The sequence below is a fragment of the Lipotes vexillifer genome, unplaced genomic scaffold, assembly GCF_000442215.2.
Source record: "Lipotes vexillifer unplaced genomic scaffold, Lipotes_vexillifer_v1.1 scaffold236, whole genome shotgun sequence".
Classification (NCBI taxonomy): domain Eukaryota; kingdom Metazoa; phylum Chordata; class Mammalia; order Artiodactyla; family Lipotidae; genus Lipotes; species Lipotes vexillifer.
In genome coordinates, this window is record NW_006773295.1 from 1,485,725 (window position 1) to 1,498,375 (window position 12,651).

General features: G+C 52.1%; 1 protein-coding gene across 1 annotated transcript in view; it reads right to left on the reverse strand.

Annotated features, from left to right (window-relative positions):
* UBE3B (ubiquitin protein ligase E3B) overlaps window positions 1-12,651 on the reverse strand; it is a 53,768-nt gene that overhangs the window by 299 nt on the left and 40,818 nt on the right. Inside the window, exons 20-28 of the mRNA XM_007448251.1 lie at window positions 10,227-10,403; window positions 9,991-10,101; window positions 7,970-8,107; window positions 7,547-7,612; window positions 5,641-5,699; window positions 3,092-3,274; window positions 2,505-2,616; window positions 980-1,072; window positions 2-90 (exon numbers count right to left, since the gene is read on the reverse strand). Coding sequence (XP_007448313.1) covers window positions 2-90; window positions 980-1,072; window positions 2,505-2,616; window positions 3,092-3,274; window positions 5,641-5,699; window positions 7,547-7,612; window positions 7,970-8,107; window positions 9,991-10,101; window positions 10,227-10,403 — 1,028 coding nt within the window. The remainder of the gene's footprint in view (window position 1; window positions 91-979; window positions 1,073-2,504; window positions 2,617-3,091; window positions 3,275-5,640; window positions 5,700-7,546; window positions 7,613-7,969; window positions 8,108-9,990; window positions 10,102-10,226; window positions 10,404-12,651) is intronic.

The window sequence follows — 12,651 nt, forward strand, 5'->3', positions numbered from 1 at the left end:
GGTGGAGGAGGTGGGCAGGCGGCCACCTGGCTCCCGTTTGCGGATGGTAAAGAAGCCACGCAGGACGCTGCCCAGGGTGTCGCCGGTGTCCTGCAAGCACACCCCACAGCCTCAGGTTGGGGGGCGCCTGGGGAGAGGGCTGGACCGGCCAGCCCCCTGCAGAGGACAACCAGCCTGGAGAGGTGGGTGCACAGAAGCAAGCCTGGCTCTGGGGTCCTGCAGGGCGGAAGCCTGCATGAAGCAGCACTTGGAAACAGGACCTCTGGTTTAATTGCTAACCATTGGTAAACCAATGTGCAAAGAGCTGGAACACTGTAAAAATGCTATGGTAACAAACTCCTTCCTGACCTTGCCAGCGCTGCGGCTTGCGACAGACTGTAACTTGGGGCAGCCTTCCTTAAGTAAGGGGGCTGAGGGTCGTCTAGTGTCACCTAAGAGGAGGGATCGGCGTGAGGGCGGTGGTATCATGGAAGGCAGCTACACTCAGAGGCCACTGGGTTTTTGTGGGGGGTGAGAAACTTATAACAACGGCTACCATCTGAGCACCCATTATGGGTCAGGCTTGTGGCACACAGAACACGATAACCCCTAGGGCGTCCACTCTCCCTCTGCAGAGGAGGGAATGAGGCCGCGTACCCAGGTGTGCACAGCCGGCAGGTGGAGGAGTTGAAGCCTGCGCTTGTCCAATTCCTGAGCCCACGTTCCAACCCCTCTCCCACACTGCCGCTCAGACCTGTACCAGCAGCTACGAAAAATGCCCCGCAGGTATTCTTCCCTGAGGGAGTAACGAGAAAGGGACCTCCAGGAGGGCTGAGGCCCCAAAGTGGCCCACCTGTGCTCCTGGCCCGAGAACCGCGACACCTTCTCACCCGGCCAAGGGGCCTGGCTGCCCACCCTGTGGATATGACTGGGTAAGCGCCCCACCCGGTAGGTGCAGCAGACCCCACCAAGAGGGGCCGGATCTTCCCAGCAGCGGTACCTGATCATCCGACACTTCCACACAGCGGATGGAGAAGGGAGGCTTGAGGTAGGCAAATCCCAGGAGCGGGGGCCTGGAGCAGCTGGTCACAAACTACAACACAAAGCAGGGCCGGGAGTCAGAGTGGGCCTGGCTGACGCCATCCTCAGGGAGAGACCACTCGACAAGAGCACCAGAGAGGGAGGAGCCGGTGGGCCCACTAAGCGTGTCAGGGGGAGGCCTGAGCCAAGGGCCGAGGCCAGGGGCACGCAGCACACCACCAATTGTGAGTGCTCGCTCTGCACCTGCCTTGCCGCTCGGCTTCATCGCCACGCACAGAGGATGTGCACACGGGCCTGCTGGGTTGCCGGGCAGCCCCTGTGAGCTTGGTTCCTAATCTCCTCTCAGCACGCTAACAAAAACCAGACCTCAGGAGCCAGCAGGGCTGAGGGCAGACCAAGGTACTGGATGCCCCAAATGGGGCCTGTGGGCAGCCAGCCTCGCTTCCTTGCTACACTCTTGGAATTCCTTGCATTTTCCAGATGGTAGCTCCTGTGTCATTTCCCAAAATGACTAGTCCTGCCTGGACAGAGGCATCTACCCACCTGGAAATCCAAGTGCTTAACCTGCACAGGGAAGTCCTAAGAAACCGTTCGCTTTCTTTAGTTCAACATTAGCCCAACGCTCTCCCTTCTCCAGGGGACCTAGGGACCTGCTACTTACAACACTGAGCTGTGTTTCAAAACTCCATGTCAGGCTGAGTGTTTAGGTCTTAAAATAAATATTACCATTTAAACAATGTCATAAATGGTAGTGAGATTCCTGAGACGATCCAAAAAGTTTACGTGTCATGCTTCAAAAACGGTTTTTACAAGAAGTATTGCCAAGATATCTTACTATCTTAATATCCTGTATTTTCCACCATAAAGACCGCAGCAGCAGATCCTATTTAGAAGCATTTCCACACTGTGCTGTGTCCTCTGTGAACCCGAGCTCAGCTAATCATACCACAGGTGCTGTGTGACTCGACCCGTTTGAAGGATGAGGAAACAGACGCAGGTGAGTCTATGCCCCTCCCAGGTCAGGCTGATCAGGCCTGCTGCCCGCTGCCAGCCAGAGCTGGTCTAGGGAGGGAGGGGTGGTCAGTCTCCTGGGACAGGAGGAGGATTGGAGGGCAGGGAGAGCCTTGGGGCTCTGCTATCACTATATTTAAAGAAAGTACAGTCACATTCTCTCCTGTACAACAGTTCTGTGGCTTCCCCCTGGCTCTGGGGCTGTCTGCAGCCACAGAAAAGGGCAGGCACAGGGCAAGGAACTGCAGGTGTGGTGACAGGCCACCCAGAGACATAAATATGCCTGCTGTGAGGGGCACTGACCACGTGGTTAGGAGAGAGCAGCTTTCCTCTTTCTAGGAGAGGGGGGTAAGCAGCTCTACAGGTTGGCAGAGATTGTTATGCCTACAAGAGGCCCTGTTGGAAAAACTGGTTCTCTTGAGAATCAACTTCTGGAATTGTCCCCCTGCACGTATAGATAACATATGAAATACCTTCAGAAACATGGCTCTCTCGTCGGGCGTGAAGTCAGAGGCCAGGATATCCCAGAGCCAGATAATGACCCTATGACTTCCATGGAAACCACCGTAGTACACTGTGTGCTTCCTGAAAACAATGCAGACAAGGGCTCAACCACACATTCTGACGGGCGCTTACAGACACAGGCAGGCATGGAATTTAGACAAGCGGCACAGCAAACTCTGGCCAGCCTGGGTGACGACAAACTTCTCTTAAGCCAGAAGTTCATGCCTTAGTAACCCCAGGTCCCGGAAGCTCAGTGGGTGGAGCGTTGCATTGTAGGCCCTGTTGTTTCCCAGCAGAAGCTGACAGGAGACCCTGCACCACTGTTTCCTAGGACTTTGGAGAGCCCCACGGGCCTCAAGCTCTGCTTCTGCTTCTCAGTCTCCAGGCAGACAAGGGCTTGAGCTTTTCTTCCAAAACAACTCACCCAGAGATCAGGGAGGAGGAGTCCATCTGGAGACAGGACCCTGAAAACTCTCCAAAAGGAACCCAGCAAAGGAGCAGCTTGCTTTCTTGGAGGCCTAAGAATTTCAACCTTGCCCCTGCACTCACTCCTTACTTTAAATCTTCCAGATCGATCTCAGCATTGTCCCCGGAGATGAGTCGCTGTAGCTCAGGGGTCGAGAACATCCGGGTCCACTCAGGTTTGATGATGGAACGGAATCCACTAATGAGGGCAGCTGTCTGGTTCTTGATTTGAGTGTGCATTCGAAAGTGGGCCATCAGATGGATGTAGCTAATTCTGTTGCCAACAAGGGAAAACAACGGAAATTAACAGGACAGGGTGGGCAGTTGCTGATGGGCTGAAAGATGAGTCCAGTCAGTTCTGAACCATTTTACAAAAACACAAGTAGCACCAGAGCACTTCACCAGAACAATGGCGATGAGGATGACAGCCCTCCTGAACGGCCCACGGTGTGCCACTGTGAAAGCGTTAGTGTCAAGGGCGTCACCTCATGCAGTCCTCCCAAAAGCCAGTGGGTCAGACATTGGGGTAACCTCACTGTCAAGAATCAAAGTGAGGCATTCTCCAGCTAAGGAGAGGGCCCTTCTTAGGACAAAGGGACTTTTATTTAACTTCATCCTTTTGGACATAAACCAATTAAGATACTGTTCAGTCCTCCAGAGAAAAATTGTTTCATGTTGAAACTTCAACCAAAACCTTGCTAGACTGGACAAGGAGTCTAGGCCATGAGAAGGTAAGGCTGCGGAAAGTTTTAACCACACGCAGCTGGCTGACGATTAGGCTTGATGAGGAAGTTGGAGCACTAACAACGGTTCCAAGCAGCCGGTCTTCCAGGTCTGCTTTCACCAACACAAGTAGTTCACCTGCAGCTGCACGGCACAGTGCAATGCTTCTGCCCAGGTGAAATCCCTTTTCACAGGCTTGCCAGCATTGCTGATTTCTTAGCAAACCATTTATTCAGATGAAAGAATGTGAGCCCAGCCCAGGTACAACTCTCAAAATTCCAAATTAGTACAGTCCAAATAAATCTGTTTTACCCCACGATGCTCAGATCTGAGTTACTGACCTGGAAAATATGCCTATTTAAAATAAGCTTCCAGTGGCAAGCTTGCACACTGATATACTTAAATATGATTTTTTTCTATCACTGCTATTTCTTTCATGTACTCGTTGAAGCAGGTGACTAATACTGTTCCATTTTACCAAAAGAGGGAGGGAGCCTCAGAGACTTTCCCATCGAACACCCAGGAAGTGCAAGCTCAAGTATCTTTGCAGGAGCAGGTCCTGGTGATGTCAGGCCTTTTAAGAGTCTGAAGGACTGAACGTCCTTGCCCTTATACTGAGGTATTATGCTAAGAACACGTAAGAGTTTGTGAAATGACTTTCCACGTAGGTTTCCAGGCAGGACAGGAACCTCACTCCAACCCAGGCTGTATCAACCCACCTCCACTGGCTGCTGTACATCCGGCTCCTACCATCATCCCCGTGCCATGCCTGGCAAAACAGGGCCCATCTGAGGGTAACATATCTGATGATGGTGAGATCACTACTCTCACTTATAAAGGGCCTCCTTTGAGCCAGACATCCTGGAAGGTACTTTACATGTATTCTCATGTGAAACCCTCTGAAGGGATGATTACAGGCACACGGTGGGCAGGCTCAGGACCCACCCTGCTCTCTGACACCCCCAGGCAGCTTCCACCCACCCTGTGGCCCCTGTTCTTTCTGTCACTCTAAGGCCCCGTGGCCAAGAGTCAAAATGGGTGTATTTCAATCATGATGAGAATTGGGTCTGCTCTCCTGACTATTCTGACAGTCCAAATAAAAGCTCCCCGAGCACGTGGACTGACTGATCTGACCCGAGAGGGACACGATGCTTGGGGACACTGGGCTGTGAGGTGCATCTGATCCAAATGACTCACTGGATAGGACTAAGCTCTCACTTGTCACTGAAGAGAGTGATGCTCAGATTAACAGTTCAGATGCTCGGCTGAGCCTAGTGGCAGGAGATTGACAGACTGACAAAAGGGCCAATATCTACTCCTCGAGCCGGGTCCTACTGTTTAATCAGATGAGTACAGGGCTGGGTGGAGACATGCATGGAGGGGCTTTGCTTTGAGGGACCATTTACGATTGATTCCTAAAAGCCTGTTATCTGTGACAAGAGCTGCTGGGCCTCAGGGTCTCCCCATGTCTGAGGACCTGTCTGCTGCATCTGAATTCATCACTGTGTCTTCTCAAGAACAGTGTTTTATACAACTGCCACACATCCTCATTCCAAAATGATCTGCCCCTCCAAGGAGTCTTTCCACCTCCGTGCCCTCTGGGTTCAGGACTTTGTGCCCGACCGGCTCAGAACCCATCTGTCTGCATCTAGAGCCGTCATTAAATTCCTAGGAACACCACAGCCTGGGTGCCTCTGACCTTAGAAGTGCTACTGCAAAATATAAATTGTCAATTCTTATTTTGCAAATCGAATTTAATACGATTTCGGCCTATGAACTGTAACCAGTAAATTCCATTATGATGTTTATGGCCTCTTTCTACTTCAATTTATCTTAATAAATTCTCAAAGTAAGCCCAGAGAGCCAGAATGAAGTCTTTTCAAGTGGTGACCTTAAAAATCTAATTGCCATACTCACTTATTTTCATTTGTAACAGGAATGGTCTTCCCTCCAGGAATCAGTTCGTGGCAAACAAGCTGGGGGAGAGGAAGGGGAACAATTACTCAAGAGAATTCTAATGAGAAAATAAAGCTTCCTGAAGATGGAAGGGCCTGATGCCGACATCCACAATAGCGACAGAGGAAGATGAGACACGTTTGGGAACAGTCATTTTCACAAAAAGCCAGGGCTTAAATATCAACAAGCTGGCCCTGCATGATCAATAATGACAGGTTCCTTCTCATCTGATCCTCGTACAAACGTGTGTATTAAGGCTCCGGGGGTGTCGTGGAGGGGAACGTGTTAGCAATGAAGAGCACAGGAGGACAGATAAATAAATGCTGGTACAACCATACCTTGGAATACAGTGGCGCTACTAAAAAATATGATGAAAAAGTATATTTCTTGAAAAGGCTGGGGGGAAAGAGCAGATTATATAGCAGCAGTCAAGGTATGCAAAAAATTATATATGTGCCCAGGGAGAGAAAACTTAAAAAGGCTCAGGCCACATGTTAACAGTGGTACTCTCCAGGCACCAGCAATATAGGTGGTTTTCACTTTCACCTTTATGCTTTTATTGTAGCTGAATTTTTGGTTAGAAGTTTGCATTATTTTTATAGTCAGGACAGAAAATTAAGAATGTCGGGAAGAAGTCTCAAAATTAAAGATTAAAGTCTCTGATTAAAGATTCAAAAACGCTATAGAATCAACTGCTTTCCTCAACTTCAAGAAGTCTTGTGGGTCGCCTAAAAATCAAAGAATGCATCATTTCAAAGCTAATTTTAATAGAAATTCTACTAACATAATATACTGTAACTCTAGAGACCTGGAAAGGAGTAACAGTGCCCTCTAGTCCCACTGCTATCAACATCTCGGGGATGACGCCGCAGGATGTTAAAGCTGGATGGCCCTTAGGAATGCCCAGCCTGGTATTTCCCACAATAGTTTCCAGGGAACTCCTGATCTGTGCACCAACATCTGGAGAATCTCTCTGTGAGGTGGTGTGCCCTCCCTGAAAGAGGAGTTCTATGACCAAATGAGCTGGGAAAGGTTGAGGTTAACACAACCACAGCAGGTTTCTTTCTCGTGGGCTTCTTAGGGCCCTGACGTGCCAGCGTGCTCAGTGGTTCTTCAGGAGGAGGACAGGGCGTGCGGTCTAGAGGGCGTCTGCTGACACTGGTCCCAGCAAGGACTAATTCGGCAAATGCTATTTGTTGAGATAAGGAAAGTGTGGCTCAGGGAGACTGAGTGACCTTGCTGAGGCCCTGGGAAGCCGGCCCTATACTACGAGCTCCAGAGCGGCCCTAACACCACATGCACACTGGGGCTCATGCAGGGGTCCGGGGATGCAAATGGAGGGGCTGGGAGCCCTGCAAGGAAAATCAGGACAGAGAAAGTCTGAGGGAAGCCCGTCTGCTGCCACGACTTCAAGGGTCTTTTTTCCCGGCTCTGCTCTCCATGCCGAGGAGGAGCAAGGACAGGGTTCTGTTAGAGGCACACCCTGTCAGGTGGTTCCTTCCCCATGTCTCAGTCCTGATCCTCTGGAACAGCTAATCCTCACCATGGTAACGAAAGGCAGTGTACAAAGTAGGAGTCACAGCTTCCAACAGAAATGACCCCAAAGTGCCCTGGAAGCAGAGCAGGGTCTCGGTGGGAGCTCTCTGGGTGGCGAGCAGGCCAAGGCCAGGTCAGCCGGAAAGGGGAGGGGAGCGCCCTCCCTCCTGGCAGGGTGTCAAAGGGGCTGGAGAGGCAGAGGAGAAGGGTGGACAGACAGACAGACACAGCCCCAGTCTGTGGGTCTCCTGGGGAAAACACCCAGACTAGGGCAGGTCTTAGGAAGCCAAAGTGGGGAGGGGGAACAAGGTTCAGCCAGAGGCCCACCTACCTGACCCATGACATCCTCATCATATGACAGTGTCAGGCCCAAGTCAGCAATGTCCCCATCGTACCGCTAAAGCAACAGAGAAAGGGACAATGTAGTGGCCAAGGAGTGCTACATCCTTGAAGGTTTCAACACTCCCCGCCTATGACATCGGCTTGGGCAGCTACCACTGTGGCTGCCGTACAACTTGAAACAAAGGAAAAGGCCACTCATCACCTGGAGGAAGGAGGCTGTGAGCATCAGTCCCGGGAGGAAGTGCTCAGGAGGGGACATGAGGCCCTGCGGTGGCTAAGGAGTGTGCCACTTCACCACAGCAGGAAATCCCACTCCACCCCATGACGACGGGGTAGAGCTGAACCCCACGGGGTGCCACTTGGCTGAGTTCACGCCGGCACTCAGTTGAGCCGTGCCGCCTTCCACACTGACCTTAATGGAAGTGAGGTTCTTATAGAACTCGGAATCCAGAGAAGGCAGTTCATCCACAGAGCTGTAGAAGACACTGTGGTGGTGCCCGAGCAGCTGGCTCAGGAAGAAGGACGCAAAGGGCACGTCCACCACAATTCCCTGCCACAGAGGAGACAGGAGCTGCCACCTGCTGCCCAGCGGCCCGTCTCGGTGATCTCACCCAGGGCGCCTCGGGCTGCAGATGGGGCTCCGAGGGCGCCAATGGCATCTCTAGACTTCCTAAATTTTCAATCTGGAGAGCAATACATCTCTACCACCTTAACACAGTCGAGCGCCTCCTGGGGACATTACCACACAGTGGTTAAGGGCCCAGGCTTTGCAGCTGCACAGCTCAGGGATCACACCTCAGCTCCGCTGCTGCTAGACCACGGGGCAATGGGGACCAGAAGAGCCTCAGTTTTAAGGGTTAAACAAGCAGGGTGGGGAAGTTTCCAGGAGGAAGGGAGAGCTGAGCAGGAGGCCTTTAGTACAAGGCTCACAGGTGCCCTCCAGGGCTGGAACACAGGTCTGTCTGGCCCCAGCACAGGGTGTGAAGGAGGGGGTGAGCGAGAAGGCCAGGGAGGCAAACAGGGCAGATCAGGAAGAGCTCATAAACCTCCTGGAGTCTGGATTCTATCCATAGGGCAGCAGGGAGCCCTGGGAGGGCTCTCCACATGGGTACTTCCTGTGGGGAATGGCCTGGAGGCAGGGACACAGCCCGGAAGCCCTTGCACAACGCCAGGAACTTCAGACAGACTGTACTGGGTGGAGAGAGGTGTGTGGGCTGGAGAGACTGAGAAGGGAGAGCCAATCAAACCCCACGACGGGCCTATCCTGAGGACAAGTGTGAAGTGAGTTAACACAGGCCACTCCTCATCAGGACCCAGGAGGTCCTTATTGCCGGAGAGGGAGGAGACGGAGACTAGGCCCAGGAAGTGGGGGAGGACATTGACAAAGCGAGGGAGTGGTGTTTTTCAGCTGGCCCAGCCTCTCCTGGGTCTCATCACAGCTACACGTTCAAAGGAAAAACACGGCATATGCCCAGGCAGGGCCTTATGGGTTTTGTTTTGTTTTGTTTTGTTTGTAAAAAAGGGGAATCAACTGAGAAATTGTCTCCATTTTGCAGATGTGGAAACAGAAGCACAGAGAATGAGCCCAGGCCACCCAACCAGTCCAGGGCAGGAGGAGGCCTGGAGCGTGCTTGGACTCACATGGGGCACCTGACATCATCACAGCAAGGGCTGAGGCTGTGGACCGGGGCTGTTTACACAGAGAGAATGATGGACTAGAGAGTATATTCACCCCACATGACCTCCTCTCTCAGCCTGGCCCGCTATAGCTTCTTTGCCTCTGGAAGGCATCCTGGCCTCCCTGGGCTTTGTGATGGGTGTGACATGAGCACTACTCAGGTGGCGGCCGCTGGGGGTGAGGCAGGCTGGGGAGGGACTGGTCTCCTGCGGCTCTGGAGTCCACTGTGAGGCCACAGGGACAGGCTGCTGATGAGCTCAAGCTGGAGCATTACCTCCTTCCGGGGGAGCAGGATCCTCAGGGCAGGGGGTAAAGCGCCACCTGGAAGCAGTCCTGCCAGTTGGTGGGCTCTCAGGGGAGAGGGACCAGGAGCCGGGAGGGCTCGCCCAGAGCCTGCGGAAGGCCACGCCACCCCGGCCCCATGACACAGGGAGCAGAAGCTCAAACACCCTTCCTCCTAATAACAGTGAGGATGGCAGCTCCGACTTCCCCTGTGACCAGCTGCCAGCCACCATGGGAGATGTTTACCTGTATTACCTCATTTACCACCTACAGCAACCCAATAACGTAGCTCTACTATCCCCGCTTCACTGACAAGAACACGGTTGGTGCTGGTTCCCGTTCCTCTCTCCTCACCTTTATCCTTGTGACAGGCAGTTGCCACTATGTACCTGATCACTTACATGTATATGAAGCCCATGGTACTTAGAACATTTTATTTTCCATTCCTGTTCACTGGTTCTTAACATGCCTACCTCATACACAGCTTTCCCCAGCATCTTGCCCACAAACTCAAACAGCTGCAGGTAATTCTCATGAATGTAGGACGTAGGCGAAGGGTAGAGTCTCTCGTCCCCACTGGTCGTCTGCAAGGCAAAAGGACAGGTAGGGACAGGGAAGTTAAATGCCTTGCAACAAGCAAGGCCTTCACTTCTCATCTGTCACCTCGAATCTGGCTGCCGTCAACCACGCTCTCGTGTCCTTTAAATACCTTGAATAGGTTGAGTGCTGGGTCAAACACCCTCTTGATGATCTCTTCTAAGAACTCCTTGAAAACACCGTCTTGATCAATCCCTGCCTCGTCCACCCCGAGGTCATTGACAAACTTCACGCGGATGACGCCCTTCATGGTGTGCTGGGAGAGCTGCCGAAGTTGCTCGTAGCCGTCCTGCCAAGGGCAGAATTACCGCCCATTAGGAACCCAAGGCCCTCTGCATAATTCAGGGCTCCCTCCTCAAAGCTCCCTCTCCCCTGTGGGAAGCATTCCCAGTGTAATTACTAAATGTGTCAGACGCATGGGTGCATGAGGAGAGCCAGCAGTTTTCACCTGCTTCTAGACGAGAGCCTGTTAAAGAAAAACTCATTTTGGGGATGTGACTTTACCACTCTTTGGAAAGGGGAGACTGCCCTCAGGAGGATGCAGAGCAGGGAGATGGAGAGATCAGACAAGATGAGTCACGACAAGCTCTCGGTCATCAGACAGGACGGAAGACGCTGAGGCAAGATGAAAGCTGTAAGATGAAAAATCAGAGTAGCCGCCCACCACTCAACTCCTGGTAACTTTCCCCAGATCATGAAAGGCTGTGAGTCATGCTGGGAAATTCAGGTTATTTCCTGAGGGTGCTGGGGAGCCACAGGAGAGTTTATGCAGAGAGTCACATGGCTGGCTTTCTGTCTTAGGAAGATTTTTCTGTTGGAAGCAAAGCAGAGGGATGGCAGGGAGCAGGGAGATGGGTGCCAGGAGTGCCGCTGGGCCTGGAGGAGGGCAGAAGTGGTGGGAAGAGAGGCCTCAGCACCTCCGGCTTGCGGTCAACTCCCTTGAGACACGCAGCCACTGGGCATGTCTCCCTGTCCAGAAAGCTAGGACATGACTCTGGAGCTCTCCTGCTAAATCATCGTGCACAGTCTATCTCTTGATTCTCATCTGTCGAGGCCTTCCTGGCTCCAGAGCCTGTCCTCAAATGTATTCCTGGCAGGTGGGTGCTGACGGGCAAGCTGCTTAGGCTTTCATTTCAGAGCAGTGATTATAAAAAACCGTGCTTAGAACACGATAGGGCCCAGGGAGGAGTACTTTGGCCCAGCCTGAGAGGCCCCATAACCAGGGTCAAACTGATGTCTTTAGATACTGTCACAGAATAGGTTACAAATCAGCTGCCATGTCCTATTGTGGCCACCCCACGTTCCTCCCCTCAGGCACAAGTGCAGTGCTCTCAGATGCTCTGTTGACATCAGACAGGCCATCTCCACAGCACCCACTCACCTGCCAGTCTGGTTCCTTGTCACAAAGCAAATGAGACCAGTATGGCAAGACCCATTTTGGGGAACGCTTGCTGCCTTCCTGCCAATCATGTTTTCCTTGTGCTCACCTACTGATGCAAAAGCCTGTGCCATGGTGGCTACCCTACCCATCTTATTTAGGAGTTAGGTTCCAAAGTTAGTGAGCAGGGAAAAAAAACTACCTCTGAAGTCCCCTAAATCACCTGAATGAATAAGAACACGGTTTTGAATGCACAATCCTGAAAAGTACTTTTTTAGGCACATGAAATATGAAAATCATTAAGTTAGACGAAAAGGAGAGAAAAACAGGGAGTCACCAAGGCAGCTGCTGCAGTGTTTCAATCATTCTGCCTAAATGTAAGGTAATTATCTTGGCACTGAGTGGGGACGGGGAGAGAATTCTAACATGCCCCTGCCTGCAGGACTTCCTCCATTCTGCTTTAAAATGATGCCTCCCTAACCTTAGCATGTGTTAGGAGGTGTGTCAGAGTCATGCAGATTAAACGAGATGGTCCATGTGAAAGCTCTTAGCAAGTGGTCAAACTCATGGCATGTGCTCCAGGAATGTTTGCTGGACTCAAATCTCAGTTTTGCTGGATCAGCCCCACTTTAGCCTCCCTTTGAAACACTGTAGAGAGGAATTTGCTGCCCACCTCCTCTGACATACTTCCTGTTGCACCCCACTGCCCTCTCTGGAGGATTCTAGATCTGTGCCCCGGGGGAAGGTGAAAGGGGGACTAGGCGTTCCTCTTCTCTTCGGCATCTCAAAGAGCGGATGCACAGAACACTGAAGGGGGATGGGAGAACTGGCTTCCAGGCCCAGCTCTGTCATTGACACCTGAGTGACCTTGAATTCCTCTGGCCTCAGTCCTGCCTTTGACGGGGTGAGGGGAAAGGGATGAGCAATAGTGTGTCCACGGCTCCTTCTAGTTCTGCAGTGCTGGTGTTCTGGTCCCCGTTCACCCCTGTGCGGAGAGGCCTTCCTGCAGGACTTTGGACCATCACCTGGAAGCCTAATACACAAGCCTCACCTTCAGTACAAACCATAAACAAGGGGACAGAATAAAAGCCCAGGATATCATGGGTCAAATATCGGCTTTTTGATGCCCCCTTGTGTCCTAATCAAGCAAAGGCCACTG